A 17,302-nucleotide genomic window follows, 5' to 3' on the forward strand; every position below is an offset into this window, starting at 1 on the left:
ATATAATTTCAATTCTTGAAATCAGACAATTTTTCCCAGATATCTCATTTTTAGCACAACAAAATTAAAAAACAAATTTTAAATATCAAATATATTTTTAAATTAATTCCGAGTTATTAGTGATTTTGATATCTCTTTTTTCAATTTTAATCCCGTTTAATCTTTGGTTAACCCCTCGGTTAATTATTATAAATTAAAAAAATTACCAAATTATTTTTAATGTAGTCAGTTGAACCGCCATTTGCATAAGCGGTCTGTACCAGTCCAATATTCAAAGAGAGTTGACTTTCTTGGAGAAGTCCTTTCAAATATTCAGCTACCAGAGTTGCGATACGATCTCCATCCAAAAGATGGAACTTGTTATTCTCATCAGTATAGAAATAAACAATCCTATCTGCGTCTCCGTCTATCGAAACGCATCTTACGTTTGGCTTAGAAACAACGTTTAGCGGCGGAACTTGTTGGATTTTCACGTAATCTGCTCCACACTGAAAGGTAAGAATATTCTTATGTTAAATGCGAGAAAAAAGTCGACAAAATTTCATTTTTTTATCTGATAAAATTTATAAAGGGATTGCTGCGCAAAATGAGCTAAAAAAAATGGAGCGAATAGGGTAAATTTTTGACGAAAATGAGGGAAAATAAGAGGAAAAAACATTCATTTTTACATTTAGAAAAGAAACAATCTTTTTTGTAAGAAATTTTGTCATTTTAAATAATGTTAACTGATTTTTTAATTAGTTCTGCCATTAAGGAATTTACTTTTACAAAATCTGATAAATTACTGACTGAGACCCTATTGGATGAATTTTAATATGCAAACATGTTATTTGCTAATAGCGATCCGTTTAAAAAAAAGGATGTTTTTCACAATTTTTGTTTTATGGATTGAAATGTTTATTTATTATATTTTCATGTTGAAAACTCAATTTTAAAATTCCTATAGTTAAAAATGTAAATTTTCTTCAATTTTCAACAATAAAATTTTCAATAATAAAATTTTCAATAGCAGTTGAAAATTGAATTTTCAATTTTCTTCAATGTTCAACAATAAAATTTCCAATTATTGAAAATTTAGTTGTAAATTTTCTTCAATTTTCAACAGTAACATTTTCTACTGTTGAAAATTCAATTATTAATTTTATTCAATTATCAACAATTGAAAATTGCATTTTTTTAAATTTTCAATGATAGAATTTCCAACTGTGTAAAATTCAGTTATCTATTTTCTTCAATTTTTAACAGTTGAAAATACAGGTTTTTATTTTGTTTAATCTTCATTATTTAAAAAATAAACTTTCAATTTTAGTCAACTTTTAATAGTTGAAAATTAACCCTCAAAGCGCATACATGATAAAAATCACGATAAAGTGCATCGTGGGTGTTCAAAACCCCAGCGTAGTTAATAATGTATCGTTTAACCCCTATTGAATATTTTTTCATAATAAAATTATCCAAAATAGTGTAAGGTATCTTATATAAGGTAGAGTTGATTTTATAGCAATTTATTTATTTTAATTTTGTTACAAAAATTATTGAAAAATAGTGAAAAATGGGGCTTTTTACTTAAAAATTCATAACTCAAGCAATTTTAATTATTTTAACCTGAAAATTTATGACTATCCTTTTGAAATAGTGTACTTTCATCAAAAAATATTGCAACATGGGCGCTTTCAAAAAAAAGATATTTATTTGCACAGTTGAAAAGTCAATTTTATAATAAAATGATAAGTCAGGTTCTTTGCTTTTAAATCGATTTATTATTATAAAAATTGAGGAACTTTGACATGTAATAATATAAAAATACAAGAAATTGAAAAAAGAGACATATATAAATGTATTTTTACAATTATATTTTATTCAACACGTCGACAATCTGTGCAAAGACCTACGCGGTACACACTGGGTGTTAGAGACCCCACGATTTTTGTACCTCCACTTTTAGCAACTGCTGCTAGTAGACTGACGCTTGACGCAGTATGCTAAACGACTTTACTTATAGTTAGTGTCTCCAACTAAAGCTAGAATGCGACACTTATTCCATTTTTTCGAATTAAGCATGGTTTATAAGAGTTTTAAAATTTCTTGGGGTGCTGCACCCACAATACATTTTAAGGGTTCAATTATAATTTTTTTTTCAATTTTCAACGATTGAGAGTTCAATTTTAAGCAGTTTAAAAATAATTTTTTTTTATTTTCAATTATCTTTGATTTGCAACTGTTGAAAATTGAATTTTCATCTAATGATAATTCACTTATGAAATTTCTTCAATTTTCAACAGTTTAAAATTTAATTTTCTTACTGTTTTAATGGCTGAAAATTAAAGTGTTAAATTTCTTTAATTTTCAACAGTTAAAAAATAAATTTTCTTTCGTTTTCAACGATTAATAATTAACGTTTCAATGCTTGAAAATTCTCATGTTAATTTTATTTAATTTTCAACAGCAACTTCGCCTTTTTTTGGTTAAAAATTTAACTGTCTGGTTAAAAATTAATCTGTTTCGGTTGAATATACTACTGTTTTGTAGAAAATACAACTATTTTGTAGAAAAATTGTATTTTTGGCTCGAAACTTCACCAATTTGGTAGAAAATTTAACTATTTTATTGAAAACTTATGTATTTTGTTGAAAATTCGTCTTTTTTGGTAAAAAACAATTTTTGTTTTCTTAAAAATGCAACTTTTTGGTTGGAAATTAATCTGTTTTTGTTTAACTATAAACTATTACATTTTTCGTTGACAATTCGTCTTTTTATGAGGGAGGGGGGGTAAATCCTTGGTCAAAAGTTGAACTATTGCCTAAAATTTTTTTTTTTTAAATGTGTTTCTCTTTTTTTAATTCATTTTTTAATTGAAAATTTTACTATTTTGTCAAAAGTTCAACTGCTTTGTAGGAAATTCGCCTTTTTCGCTTAAAAATTCCGAAATTTGGCACAAAATTCGTTTTCTTTTTTAATTAAAAATTAATTCCATTGAATAAAAATTTAACTACATAATCCATTTTCGATTAAAAATATATGCCATTTGTTGAAAATTTGTCTTTTCTGGTAGAAAATTTATCTTCTTGGCTGAAAATTAAACTATTTGGTTAAAAATGTATGTCTTTTGATGAGAATTCATATCTCCTGTAAATTCAATTTTCGGCTTGAACATTCAACCATTTGGTACAAAATTCATTTTTTATTTATTTAGAAATTAATTCTCTTGAATGCAAATTTAAATACTCTATTTTTGGTCAAAAATGTATATTTTTCATTTAAAAACTTCAACTATTTAGTTTTAAAATATGTACAAACGAAAAAATATTAACTAAAAATTAATAAAATAAAATTTGGATTTATATCACATCCATTGTTCAAACTATTTAGTTGAAAATGCATGTATTTTGATGAGATTTAATATTGGTTGGTAAAAAATTATTTTTTTTTCTATTGCAAATTCAACTTTTTGGTTGAAAAATGAAGTATTTGCTTAAAACTGCAACAGTTTGATTGAAAATGCAACTCCTTGGTGAAAATACTCTTAAAAGTTAACTTTTTGATTGAAGATTCATAATTTTACTTGAAAATTCATTCTTTTATTGGAAATTAATTTTCTTAACGAAAAATTTAACTATTTAGTTTAAAATCCAACTGTTAGGTAGAAAATTAACTTTTTTCTTAAAGATTCATATTCCAGATATTCAACTGGTCTGTAGAAAATTGGTCATTTGGGCTGAAAAATGAGACAATTCGGTAGAAAACTTAACTAATTGATTCAAAATTTATGGATTTTGTTGAAAATTCGTATTTTTGGTAGAAAATTAATCTTCTAGGCAGAAAAATCAACTATTTGGTTAAAAATGTATGTATTTTGATGAGAACTCATATTTTTCTTTAAAAAATTGATCTTCTCTTTTGCGAATTCATATTTTTGATTGAAAATGTAACTATTTGGTTTAAAATACAAGTGTCTGGTAGACAATTAATCTGTTTTGCTTGATGATTTAACTATTTTGTCGGAAATTTGTCCTTTCGTATTCAATTTAACTGTTTTTTATTTTAAATGACCATCTTTTCTTGATTAGAATATCAACTAATACTTTTTTAAAATTAAAATAGTGTAAGAATAGTTTTATGGATAAAAAAACGAACCATATAATTTAATTCTCCACTTCCATCATTGCAGACATTCACAGTTAGGAATCCTTTTAAATACTCTTGAAACGCTTTAACAGCCAAGGCACCTACTCCATTCGCAGCATCCAATTGCAGTTCCGCAGAATATTGACCATTATTGATTCGAGTACCTCTAATATTTTTAAAGGCTGTACTAAGCTTCTGATAATATCCTGAGAGACTTGAATCTCCATATTCGCCGTTAGTATTTACAGCAACGACAAGATAATGTAACTGAGGAGTGTTGACGATTCCAAAATCTTTTAGAGTCGCATGACAAGCATCTATTCCTTTTATTGCAGCTTCTGCTAGCTTCGGACTACTTTTTCTAGTGTCTCTTCCAAGTATTATTGTTGCCGGTGCTGCTTCATTTATACCCTGATCTTTTATTACTTTTCGCAATGTCGGCACGAAATTGTTGTCATCGGCATTGACTAAATCAGTGGCTATTTTCTCCCAAGCAGTCTCCAGCATTTCACCAGAAGGGTCGACTAGTTTCAAGCCATTGTCACATTCAGGATTGTGACTTGCTGTTATCATTATTCCTACCGCAGCTGTAATTAACAACAATGTTTCTCAATTATAATATGAGAAAATATTCGAGTGTAGGTCACTATTAGGTCCCCAATTTTTGCTTAACCCTTAAAGGGCATACTGGGTGTAAAATACCCAGCGACTTATTTGCGCTTTAAAAAAACGTATGAAATTCAAGAAAATGGAACATATTGCGCCAGATTAACAAATTACATGAAAACCTATTTTTCTATGTCATTTTCACATTATTTTGATTTTTATCATTTTTATACGGAGTTTAAGATCAATAAAATCGTTTAATCACGCAAAGTACGATGTTTCATTTTTCATTAAATTGAAGCTTTTTTTAGAATAAATACCTTCTTTGGAACGAACACTATAAGATTAAATTTATTTTTGAAGCACCGTGTCTCGGAAATATTCAAGTAAAATTTTAAGTACAAATATAAAAAACTGAATAAGTTATGAATTTTAGAGTTAAAGAAGTGATTTTTAAATTTTTTGTTCCAAAAAGGATTTTTTTTAACTACTACCGTCAGCACACGTTTGAATACCCTAGGGTACCTATCACCCAGTATGCTCTTTATGTAATTTTACGGAAGTGCGCCCTTTAAAGGTTAAAACTTTAACAGGGTGTCCGGACATTCTGGATAAAAATTTCCTGACAATTCCAGGCTTTTCCAGATACTTCATTTTTTTCCAAGTATAATTTTTCATAGTACGGTGATATGCTCATGTTTCGCATTTTTTTTAGACAACTGACGGAATATGTTTACAGTTTCACGAGTTTACTATAAATAATTTGTTGTTCAGTTTCTAGGGATTCAATTGATATCTATGTTTCATTAGGAAAGATTCGGCAAATTATATTACAAGATATTCTTAAATATATTTAGGTCAAATTAATGTGCGTACTATATTAACCCTTAACTGCCACTTTGGGTATAAAGGACCCCAAAAAATTTTTTAGCTCGAATTAACCATACTAAATTCGAGAAAATGGACCACGGGTCGACTTTAACCAGTAATTGACATCACTAACTAAAGGTAAAGTGGGTTCGCATGGAGCGGCAAACGTCAGCATACGTTGGGCACCCGCTCAAAGTAGATATTTTAAAACTGTGGGGTTTTTAATACCCGCTGTGCCGTCAGTGAACAAAAAAGTAATTTTCAACTAAAATTTGTGCCGTTGATATTAGTGATTTTCGTTCAATTTCCAACGAAAGTTTATCATTTAAAGTGAAATATATATATATTTTTTTTTATTATTTCATAGTGCATTCAAATAAAAATAATTTGATTTGAAGGTGGAAAAATATGGTGTTTAGTTTGACCATGAAATAGAGTTTTCATTTTGCAAAATAAATACCTTTTTGGAAGCATCAATAATGCAGTAATTTTTTTCTTAAAGTGTAGTAAGTCAAGAGTATAACCCAAAATTTGTAGGTAAAAATATTCTAATTAAATGAGTTATGAATTTTTAAGTAAAAAAACTCACTTTTTGTCGTTTTTTTTAAATTTGTTTAACAAATGACTATAAAACCAACTCCATTTTAAAAAAACATATCTTAAACTACATTACATAATTTTTGTGTGCAAAAATATTTAATACCGGCGGCGCGGGACATGCTTGAACACGTGGGGTAGATAACACCCGTTGTGCCATTTACGTAATAAAAATTAGGTGTGCCGGTTAAGGGTTAAATTTGATTTAAACCGCTTGAAATTCCTAATTTTACAAGTAAAAATATTTCATTTTCAAGAAGGTAGGTGCATTTGTAACCAAATAGTTGAATTTTCAACCAAAAAGATTAATTTTCTACCAAAAAAATGAGTCATTAAACAAAAATGGAGTAGTTAAATTTTCAATTAGAAAAAAATAATTTTCCACGCAAAAAAAATCAGCCAAAGTGATGAATTTTCAACAAAAATGATAAATATTTAACTGGAGAAGATGAATTTTTAACAAAAAATTTCAATTTTAAACAAAAGAGTTTGACTTTTAACCAACTAGTTTTATTTTCGACGAAAAAGATGAATATTCAACTAAAATGCTTAATATTTAACTTGAGAACTTGAATTTTCAAAAAAAGACGAATTTTCAAAAAAGATTAATTTTCTACCAAAGAAGACGATTTTTTAACGAAATACCTGGATTTTCAACCAAATAGGTGAATTAAAAAAGACAGAGGAAAAGTTTTGAACCAAACAAAAATTGACTTTTGAACTGAAAAAATCAATTTTTAACAAAAATAGAATAGTTAAATTTTTTAAATAAAGTGATGAATCTTCAACACGAATGAATGAATTTTAAACAAAGAATACAAATTTTCAACTAAAATGACGAATTGTTAAATGGAAACTTACATTTTCGACAAAGAAGATGAGTTTTCAAAGAATTTTCGTTTTTAAGAAGACAGGGGAATTTTTCACCAAATTGTTGAATTTTCAAACAAAAAGATTAATTTTCTACCAAAAAAGACCATTTATCGAGACCAAAATTAATACCCTACCACATATGCAGTTGAATTTTGAACCAGAAAAGGTCAGTAATAGCTGAATTTTGACCAAAAAAAGATCATTCTTCAACCAAAAATGGAATAGTTACATTTTCAATTAAAAAAATTAATTTTCCACACAAACAAATTAAAACCAAAATGATTATTTTAAAATAAAATGATAAATCTTCAACTGGAAAAGATTAATTTTAAACCAAAAATTTCAATTATTAACAAAAGAGTTTATCTTTTAGCCAAGTAGTTTTATTTTTGACAAAAAAAAGGAATTTTCAAAAAAGATTAAATTTCTGCCAACGAAGACAATTTTTCAACGAAATGAATGAATTTTCAACTAAAATGATAAATCTTTAACTGGAATAGATCAATTTTAAGCAAAAAATTTAATTTTTAACAAAAGAGTTGAACTTTTAAGCAAGTAGTTTTATTTTCTGTCAAAAAGACAATTAATGGCCAATAACGAATAATAACCAAATATTACTATTTTAAATAAAAAATGATTAGTAATAGTTGAATTTTGAACCCAAAAAAGAGCAGTGATATTTCAATTTTTAACCAAAAAATATCAGTCTTCAACCAAAAATGGAATAGTTAAATATTCAATGAATTCAATGAATAAATTTTTAACTAAAATGATAAATATTCAACTGGAATAGATGAATTTTAAACCAAAATTTTCAATTTTGAACGAAAGAGTTTGACTTTTAACCAAGTACTTTTATTTTCGACCAAAAAGATTAATTTCATATAAAAACGACAAATTTTCACCAACAAGAAAATTGAATTTTGAATTAAAAATGATTAATTTTCAACAAAAATTTAATAGTTAAATTTTTCAACTAAACTAATTAATCTTTAACACAAATAGTTGAATTGTAACCATAAAATATAAATTTTCAACTAAAATTACGAATTTTTAACTATAATTCTTTTTATAATCAAAAAAATGATTTTTCAACCAAAAAGATAAACTTTCAAACAAGAAGATCAATTTTCCACCAAAGAAAACAATTTTTCAATAAAATACACGAATTTCCAACCAGAAATCGAAAATTTAAATTTCAGTGAAAGAAATTAATTTTCAACCAAACTGATGAATTTTCCACTGAAATGATGAATATTCAACTTAAATAAATGAATTTTTAACTTAAAAAATGAAAACTAAAATAATGAATTTCCACCTAAAATGATGAATGTGTAACTTGAATCATTGAATTTTCAATCAAGAAGATTAATTTCTACAAAAAAATACGAATTTTCAACTAAAACAGATAATTTTTCAACCAAAATTTGAATATTAAATTCTTAGTTTAAAAAATTAAAGTTCAACCAAAGAGGTGAATCTTTTAATTAAAATTGTGGAATATTCAACTGGTATGGGACTTTCAGTTTTAAAAAATTAATAAAAAATAAATAAATTGTCAACAAAATAATTAAACACACTAAAATAAAGCAACGTTTACAAATAAAGAATCACTGTTATTCAATTTTATATTTGCAATATAAATATATAATATAAATTTTAATATAAGATTTTAATGTATTTTATGAAATTTTACAATTTTCCAAGAACTCTATTGAATCTCAAAGGATTTGAAGGATTTCTAGTGACTTGAACAGTCTCTCTTTAGAGAACTTTAATAATGAATAAGTTTCATTTAATTAATATTCAAGGGAATTTTAATGACTTTTACTTATTTTAATGGATTTTTACGATTTCCTAATATTTTAATGGATTTCAATTTCAATGGACTTTCAGAGATTTTAATGAATTTCGAGAGTACTTTAGGGAATAAATTAAATTTTATTTAAATTACTTCTATGGATTGCAAGCGATATAAAGGAATTAAATACATTTTCAAACTATTGTTAACATTTTGAGGTATATTAAAAGTTTCCAAAGATTTCGAGGAATTTCGGAACATTTAAGGGATTTTATTCGACCTTCAAGTATTTCAAAGACTTAGGCCGATTTAAAAAATGTCAGGAGATTTCAGGAGAACTTTAGACAATATTTTTATTTTTATTTTTAATGTTCACAAGAGATTTCGACAGATTTTTATGAATTTCAATGGAATTTCAAGCGTTTTTAAAGAAAATAAAAAACAATTCAGGGTGTACAAGGATTCTTAGGAATGAAATTCAAGGCGTTTTCAAGGTTTTCCATGTCAAGAAGTCAAGTTTTTTCAGGTCTCCTTTTTTAAATCAAATAATAATATAACCGTTTGTTATAGATGTACAAATTGCTTCATCAAAATTTGTATTGGCAAACATTTTTTCAAGGAAGCAAAAACATTACCACAAAAATTATTAATTTATTGCGAGTATAAATCGTCTTTACAATTCTTGAAATCTTTGTGAATTCGTTGAATTCATTTTTGAAAACTTTCTTCAATCTTCGTATGTGAAATCTTTTTTGTGTTCGTTTAAAATCTTCTCAAATTTTTTGAAACTTTTTGAAATAGTTTAACATCTTTGAAATTTCGTACTCGTTTGAAATCATTGAAATAATGGAAATCGTTTAAAACCTTCGAAACATTTTTTAATCTTTAAAAATTATTGTATTTTACCCTTTTTAAAAATTTTGGAATTCTTGTTTTTTTTTTTTAAATCTTTATGAAATTTTTATGAAATCTTTAAAATATTTGTAAAATATTTTGTATTCATTTGAAATCACTCAAACATTTTTAATCTGTGTTAAATATTTTGAAATCTTAGAAATCTGGTCCACTTTTTAAAACCTTTAGAATCTTTGTCAAATCTTTCAAATTCTTGCAATCTTTAGGAAATGTTCGAAACCTTTGAGAAATTTTGGTAAAATGTTTTGAAACATTTGCAAAATTTTTCTTAAATCTTGGTTTGTGAAATCTTGTTTATTCCTTAAAATGATTGAATTATTTAAAATCTTAGTTAAATCTTTTCTAATCTTCTAAATTTTTTTGCAAGCTTTTGAAATCGTTTCAAATCTTCGAGTTGTTTTAAAATCTTTAAAATCTGATGTGATGTACCCTTTTTGAAATCTTTGTAATTGGATTATGACTTGCAGGGATCACAGTCCCCTGTGAATAATTTTTTAAAACTTATAAGAAAAAAAATTTTAAATATATTAGATTATTAAAAATATTATAAATTACGCCAGCAATTTCGCTGGAAATGGGTATTTTTGTTTTATTATTAATTTTCTTTTATTACAAAATTAGAAAGTTTCGAAGAAGACTGAAAATTTCTAAAATTTGTAAGTTGAGTTAACGATTTAGTTTTATTTTTATTATTAAAAGATTAACAAACTTTCAACAAATTAAGTTAGTTTAAACAAGATTAACATTAACATTTTTCACAAAAAATCGGTTACTCCGAAGAAAATTCATTAGACTTTTATTAAAATTAAAAATTAACATTAATTTTTAAAAATTTATTAATTAGATATTTATTATTTATTAATTATAATTATTATTAAGAACATTATTATAAAATTCATTAGGTTATCATAGTGTGTTTAACTTGAAATTGGTATTTTTAAACAAAAATCATAAGATTTCAATCCAATGATTTTTGTTTAAAATAATAAAACATATAAGCTGGAACAATTTTGGATTTTCTTAATGGTTTTTTATGGAAATTTAAGTTTTGATTTAAAAAATATTAGATTTCAAAGAAGATTCATAAGTTTCGATTTTAAAGATTATTATTTTTGTGTATAATTGTAAGTCAAGCTGGCTTTTAAAATAATTTAAAGTTTCGTTGAAAAATCATAATTTGAATAATATTTAGAATCTTTTAACAATTTTGGATTATGTAAGTGTTTTTCGTCGATAATTGCTATTTTTAATTTTTTTTAAATTATATTTTAAACCTTTCAAAGAAGAATCACAACTTTTGAACAATTTCAGGTTATGATGACATTTTACAGTAGAATTCGTTTTCATTAATTACAAAATTATTAGATTTCAATTATTAATTCATGGATAAGTTAAGGTTTTTCACCGGAAATATTTTATGTTAAACAAAAACAATTAAATTTTTAAAAAGAGTTACAAATTGAAACAAATTTTTTTTATTTTAGTGTTTTTCGTGAAAAATTTGTATTTTTAATATAAACAATCATAAGATTTGTCAATTTCTTATTATTGTTATTCAGATTATCACTTAGTTATTGAATTCTGAATTTTTTAAATAATTTTTCTTTTGTTTGCACTTTTTACCGGAAATCGGTACTTAAAATTTCTCATATTTCAAGTCGAAATATATATTGACTTTTCAACAAATAAGGTTAATTTTCGAAAGAAAAAGTTGATTTTTCAATCTATAAATGATAAATTTATAACCCAAAATTTAATAGTGAAATTTTCAGATGAAAAAAATTAATTTTTCTAAAAAAAACAACGAATTTTCAAACCAAAAAGTTAAATTTCAAAACATACAGGTGAATGTTGAAATATGAATTTTTAAGAAACTAGTTCAACTTTTAATCAAGTAGTGGAATTGTCCACTAAAAAAGATTAGTTTTTAATCAAGTAGTTCCATTTTCAACCAAAAACATGAATTTTCCACAAAATATATTCATTTTACACAAAATTGATTCATTTTAAACTCATAAGGTAGAATTATCTAAAAAAGCGATTGAATTTTCAACTTAAAAATATGAATTTTTAATAAAAAAGTTTATTCTCAACCGAATAATTTAATTTTCTACCAAATTGTTGAATCCTTAACCAAAAAAGAGGAATTTTTAATAGAGTGCATGAATTTTCAACTATAATAGATCATTTGTGTATAAATAATTTATATGATAAATCTTTAAACAAAAATTGAATAGTTACATTGCTAGTTGAAGAAATTAATTCTAAATAAAAAAAGCTCATTGCTAAAAAATGGTGAATTTTATATAATAATAATAATAATAAGAATGAATTTTCAACTAAAATTATGAACAATATTTCGACTAGAATTAAAAGAAATTGAACTTGTATAATTTTTAAACAAAAATGTTTCAAATTGACAAATTTTAAACCAGAAAGCTCTCAAAATTGAAAAATTAGATATTTAAATTTTCAAAATAATTTTAATCTTGCAATATTTTTAACAAAGCATCTTTTATAAACGGAATAAAAAATCTCAGATACTTACTTAAAAATGTCAAATTTATGTAATTCAATAAAAAAATATGACTTTTCTACCATAACAGATGAATTTTCAACAAAATCGTTGAATTTTCGACAAAAACATATGACTTTCAAACAAAATAATTAAATCTTCAACAAAATAGATGAATATTCAATAAAAAAAGATTCATTTTAAACTATAAAGTTTAATTTTCAAGCTGAAAAATTGAATGTTTAAAAAACAGTTTACTTTTAAGAGTTTTTAACAAAAGAGTTCAACCCAAAAGATGATTTTTTAACTCAGAAGATTAATTTTCTAAAAATGAAATAGTTAAATTTTCAACCAATGAGGTTAATCTTAAAAAAATTAATTTTTCAGCAAGAAGATTATTTATTATTCTACCAAAAGACATGAATTATCCACGAAACGTTTTCATTTTTCACAGAAAAATATGATTTTTTAGCAAAAAATTAATTTTCTAGACAGATATTAAATATTCATAAAATATGATTTAATTTTCAATAAAAAAGTTACGTTTCAACGACACAGTTTAATTTTACATAAAACTGTTCAATCCTCAACCAAACTGTTGGATCCTCAACTGAACTGTTTAATTCTCAACCAAACTCGAATAATTTAGACCCAATGAGTTCCATTTTTAATAAAAAAGGATGGATTTTCAACCAAGAAAATTAATTTTCCACCAAAAATACGACTTTTTAACAAAATAAATGTATTTTAAAAGGATGTTGATTGTTTCTAAATCTTTTTCGATTCTGTTGAAAAAAAGAAGGATCTGGATTTTCATGCTGTCTTCTTTTTCTTCCCTCTATTTTTATTATTACTTTTTTAATTTCATTGAAGACATTTAAGAGTGTTTTTTTAATTACAATAATTTTATAATTACATCTGCCAGGGTATCCAGCGATTTTTAGAAATAAAATTCAAGGTCTTTTCCAGGTTTTCCAGGTCGAAAAGTAAAGTTTTTCCAGGCCTCCTTTTTTTACATCAAATAATGAAATGCCCGTTTGTTATAGATGTAAAAAATGTGCTATTTCAATTTTTATTGACCAACGATTTTTAAAGAAAGCAGAACCATGAAGAAACAAATTTTTAATTTTTTGCGAACATAAGTCGTCTTTAAAATCCTTGAAATCTTTGTGAATTCGTTGAAATCTCTTGAAGTACTTAAAATCATTGTGAAATCTTGTCATTTTCGTGATATCTTTGTGAGTTTTTTGAAATCTTTGAAATATTTGTGAAACCTTTCTTTAATCTTTGTTTGTGAAATCTTCTCAAATTTGTTTAAACTTTTTGAAATAGTGTAACATCTTTGGAATGTTTATGAAATATTTCCTATTTGTTTGAAATAATCCATATATTTGAAATCGTTCCAAATCTTCGAAATGTTTTAAAATGTTTGAAATCTGGTGTGATGTACCCTTTTTGAAATCTTTGGAATCCTTGTATTCTTTTGAAATCTTTATGAAATTTTTAGGACACCTTTGAAATCTTTTGTATTCATTTGAAATTATTAAAACATTTTTATTCTGTGTAAAATCTTTTGAAATCTAGTTTACCTTTAACAATTTTTTAAATCTTTGAAATTTTTGGAAATTTAAAAGAATCTGTATTATCATAAGAGATAGTTCCCATCTTCGGCAATGTTAAAAAATTTTGTGAAATCCTTTAAATCTGGTGTACGCGTCTTTTTCAAATCTTTGAAATCCTTGCAATCTTTATGAAATGTTCGAAATTTTTGGGAAACTTTTGTGAAATCTTTAGAAATATTTGTGAAATTAAAAAAAATTTTTGTGAAATATTTTTTATTCGTTGAAATCATTGAATTATTAGAAATCTTAATGAAATTTCTATTTTTCGTGATTCCACATGAGATTATGATTGGATTAAAAAAAATTCCTTTATAGTTTGTCTCCTTTTGATAATAAATCCTTCAAAATTACTACATTATTTATTGAAATGTTGATTATCGACAGTTTCTTAAAAAAAATAATGAAATGAATAATTAAGTCTTACTAAATCTTAAATTAATATTCTTAATAATTTACTACAAATTATATAAAACATTTAGAACTCTTTTTTATAATTACTCTAGCGTAGATTCCTCTACTTTGCGTATATTTTTACGATAAAAAATACTACCTTTCTTTAATTTAGATCGCAAAACTGACAGGATGCCCATAGCGAATGCCACGTGTACCAAATCTTCTGCTCTGAAAATAAATTAACATTTAAATAATTAAAATTAAAATTTTAAATTAGAATAAACATATGAAAGTGGTAAAGTTTGTTTCCTATATAAAATTGAAAATTTTATCGATTCAAAAGTTTGAAGCTTATAGGTTTAAAAAGAAAATAAAATTAATAAATTTTCATATTTGAAATTTTTGTTCAAATTGATAGAAGTTTACTAATTGTTTCGAATTTCAAAACATTTTCATTTAGTTTTTCCAAAATCTTGAAATTTTCAGCAAAATATGAATAAATATTTGTGTCAAAAATCCTTTTACAACTTAAAATATATAAGCTTGAGGTAGTTAAAAATAATTACTATTTATTTGTAAATTGGATTCGATCGCAATTTTTAATTATTTTGGAACCTCACAACTATTTCATTTTTAAAAGTTTCGCGACATTATACATTGTTATTTAGACTAAGTTATAATGCAATTTATTGTTTTGGAAAATTTTTAACCAAACAGTTGAATTTTCAACCAAATGGTCGAAGTTGCAATAAAAAAAGATTAAAGTTCAACCAAAAACAATCGCATTTTCATTCAAATAGTTCAACTTTTAAGTCATAGTTGAGTTTTCATCAAAAAAGTTGTATTTTTAACCAAATAGTTGAATTTTTGACTTCAAATTACGAATTATCAACAAAAAATGTAATAGTTGGTACTTGAACCAAAAAATGTTGAAATTTCTATCAAAAGAGATGAATTTTTAAGAATATAAATCAATTTCCAAACAAATAGTTGAATTTTCAATTTAAAAAATTAACTTTCAACAAAAGAGGTTAATTTTCATCTAAAATATAGAACTTTCCAACCAAAAATTGAATTTTTAACCAAATAGTTGATTTTTTAGTTAAGAAAAAAAAGAAAGTTCATCCACATTTTTAAACTTTGAAGCCAAACTACGAATTTTCTTTGAACAGTTGCATTTTTAACAAAAAAGATCATTTTCAACTTCAAGAAGCAGTTGCATTTTTATTAAAAAGAGAGAACTTTAAACCAAGAAGATAACTTACTACAAAAAAAAATCATGAAAAATACGAAAATTTACATTCTCAGTTAAAAACATTAATTTTAAACAAAATAGTTAAAACTACAACTGAAAAAATTAATTTTTATCAAAGAAGTTTAAGTTTTCCCTAAGTGATTGAATTTAAAATTTAAAAAGATAAGTTTTCAACTCAAATGATGATGTTGGATTTTCAACCAAATGATCGAATTTTTAAACAAAAAACATTAAACTTCAAACAAAAAATGATAATAATATTGATTATAATTAAAATTTTAAAGACAAATTTCCTTTATAAAATATAACAAATGATAATCTTATACAAATAATTATTTCATAATTATATATACAATACTAAAAAAAGCAATTTTCAAAAATTGCATTGTAAAAATAATAAATAGTTTATTGAAGAACATTAATTTCCAAAATATGAATTTTCAATCCAAAAGAACGAATTTTCTGTCCAAATAGATGAATTTTCGATCAAAAAATGATAATAATATTAATTCTATTTAAAATTTTAATATTATACAAAAATTTTATTGAAAAAGTTCCTATATAAAAATAAAAAGAATATAATAAACAAGAAATAGTTTGTTTGAGAAAATTAATTTCCAAAACATGACTTCATTAAAAAAAGGACGAAATTTCTGTCAAAATAGACAAATTCTGAATAAAACAGTTCAATTTTCAACAAAAAATTACTTTTTAACAAAATAGTTAAATTTCCAACAAAATATTTTAATTTTTAACCGAATGGTTAAATTTTTAACCTACAAAGAAATATGAATTTCCAAAGAAATAGTTAAATTTTTAACTATACCATATAAATTTTCAACAAAAAATAAAAAGTTAAATTTCCAGTGAAAAAAAAATAATTTTAATTTAATTAAAAAAAAGGTATTATCCAAAAAATAGTCAAATTTTCAACTAAAATTAAGAATGTTTTAAAACAGAACATATAATTTTCAACGAAGAATGTAATAATAGATATTGTAACTAATTATATTTTAAATTTTAATTGGGAACAGTTGAGTTCAACCAAAAAAGACGAACTTTCAACAAAATTGTATTTTCAACAAAAAGTTAATTTTCTGAGAAAATAGTTGAATTTTGAGCCCAACAAGAATATTTTTTAACAAAACAGTTACAAAAAGGATGCATTTTGAACAAAATTGTTGAATTTGCAACTAAATAATAACACTTTTTACTATAAATATAATCGTCAGGAAAACGAAACTGCAAACAAAATTGAAATTGGCCAGAATATTAATTTTGTAATATTTTTAACATCTAATCTTTTATAAAAAAATTTTAATTTAAAAAAAGTATGATCCTGACTTTTGCAACATTTTTTTTTTTTAATCCGTGATATTTTCCTGGCATATGGCCACCCGTAAAATTGTAGATTGTAAAATCATTCGAAATGGAATGTTTTAATTGTGAAAAATAAAATATCAAGATATAAACAATGAGTGGTCTATAATAAACTATAAATAAAATAAATAATTTATTTACTTTGTTCGAAAGCCGGCTGTTCCATATTGAATTCCTTCCACTCGCTTTTTGAAATCAGTTGTTCTAAGATTTTCGATAATTTCATAGTTTATATTTTTAAAATCTTGCATAATTTTTACTTCACCTACAAAACTTTGAATTTTATTAATAATACACAGTGACAAAACGAGTCAGCAAGTGACAAGTGAGGGTGGGGGGAGAATAAGATA

The 17,302-nt window shown here is 24.3% G+C and overlaps 1 protein-coding gene across 1 annotated transcript in view; it reads right to left on the minus strand.

Moving 5' to 3' along the window:
- Positions 1-17,302, minus strand: part of LOC117179621 (phosphoacetylglucosamine mutase) — a 38,813-nt gene extending 21,511 nt beyond the window's left edge. The window contains exons 1-4 of the mRNA XM_033371617.1: positions 17,094-17,302; positions 14,475-14,545; positions 4,135-4,712; positions 207-488 (exon numbers count right to left, since the gene is read on the minus strand). Coding sequence (XP_033227508.1) covers positions 207-488; positions 4,135-4,712; positions 14,475-14,545; positions 17,094-17,203 — 1,041 coding nt within the window. The 5' untranslated portion in view covers positions 17,204-17,302. The remainder of the gene's footprint in view (positions 1-206; positions 489-4,134; positions 4,713-14,474; positions 14,546-17,093) is intronic.

Source organism: Belonocnema kinseyi, chromosome 9 (assembly GCF_010883055.1).
Source record: "Belonocnema kinseyi isolate 2016_QV_RU_SX_M_011 chromosome 9, B_treatae_v1, whole genome shotgun sequence".
Taxonomy (NCBI): Eukaryota; Metazoa; Arthropoda; class Insecta; order Hymenoptera; family Cynipidae; genus Belonocnema; species Belonocnema kinseyi.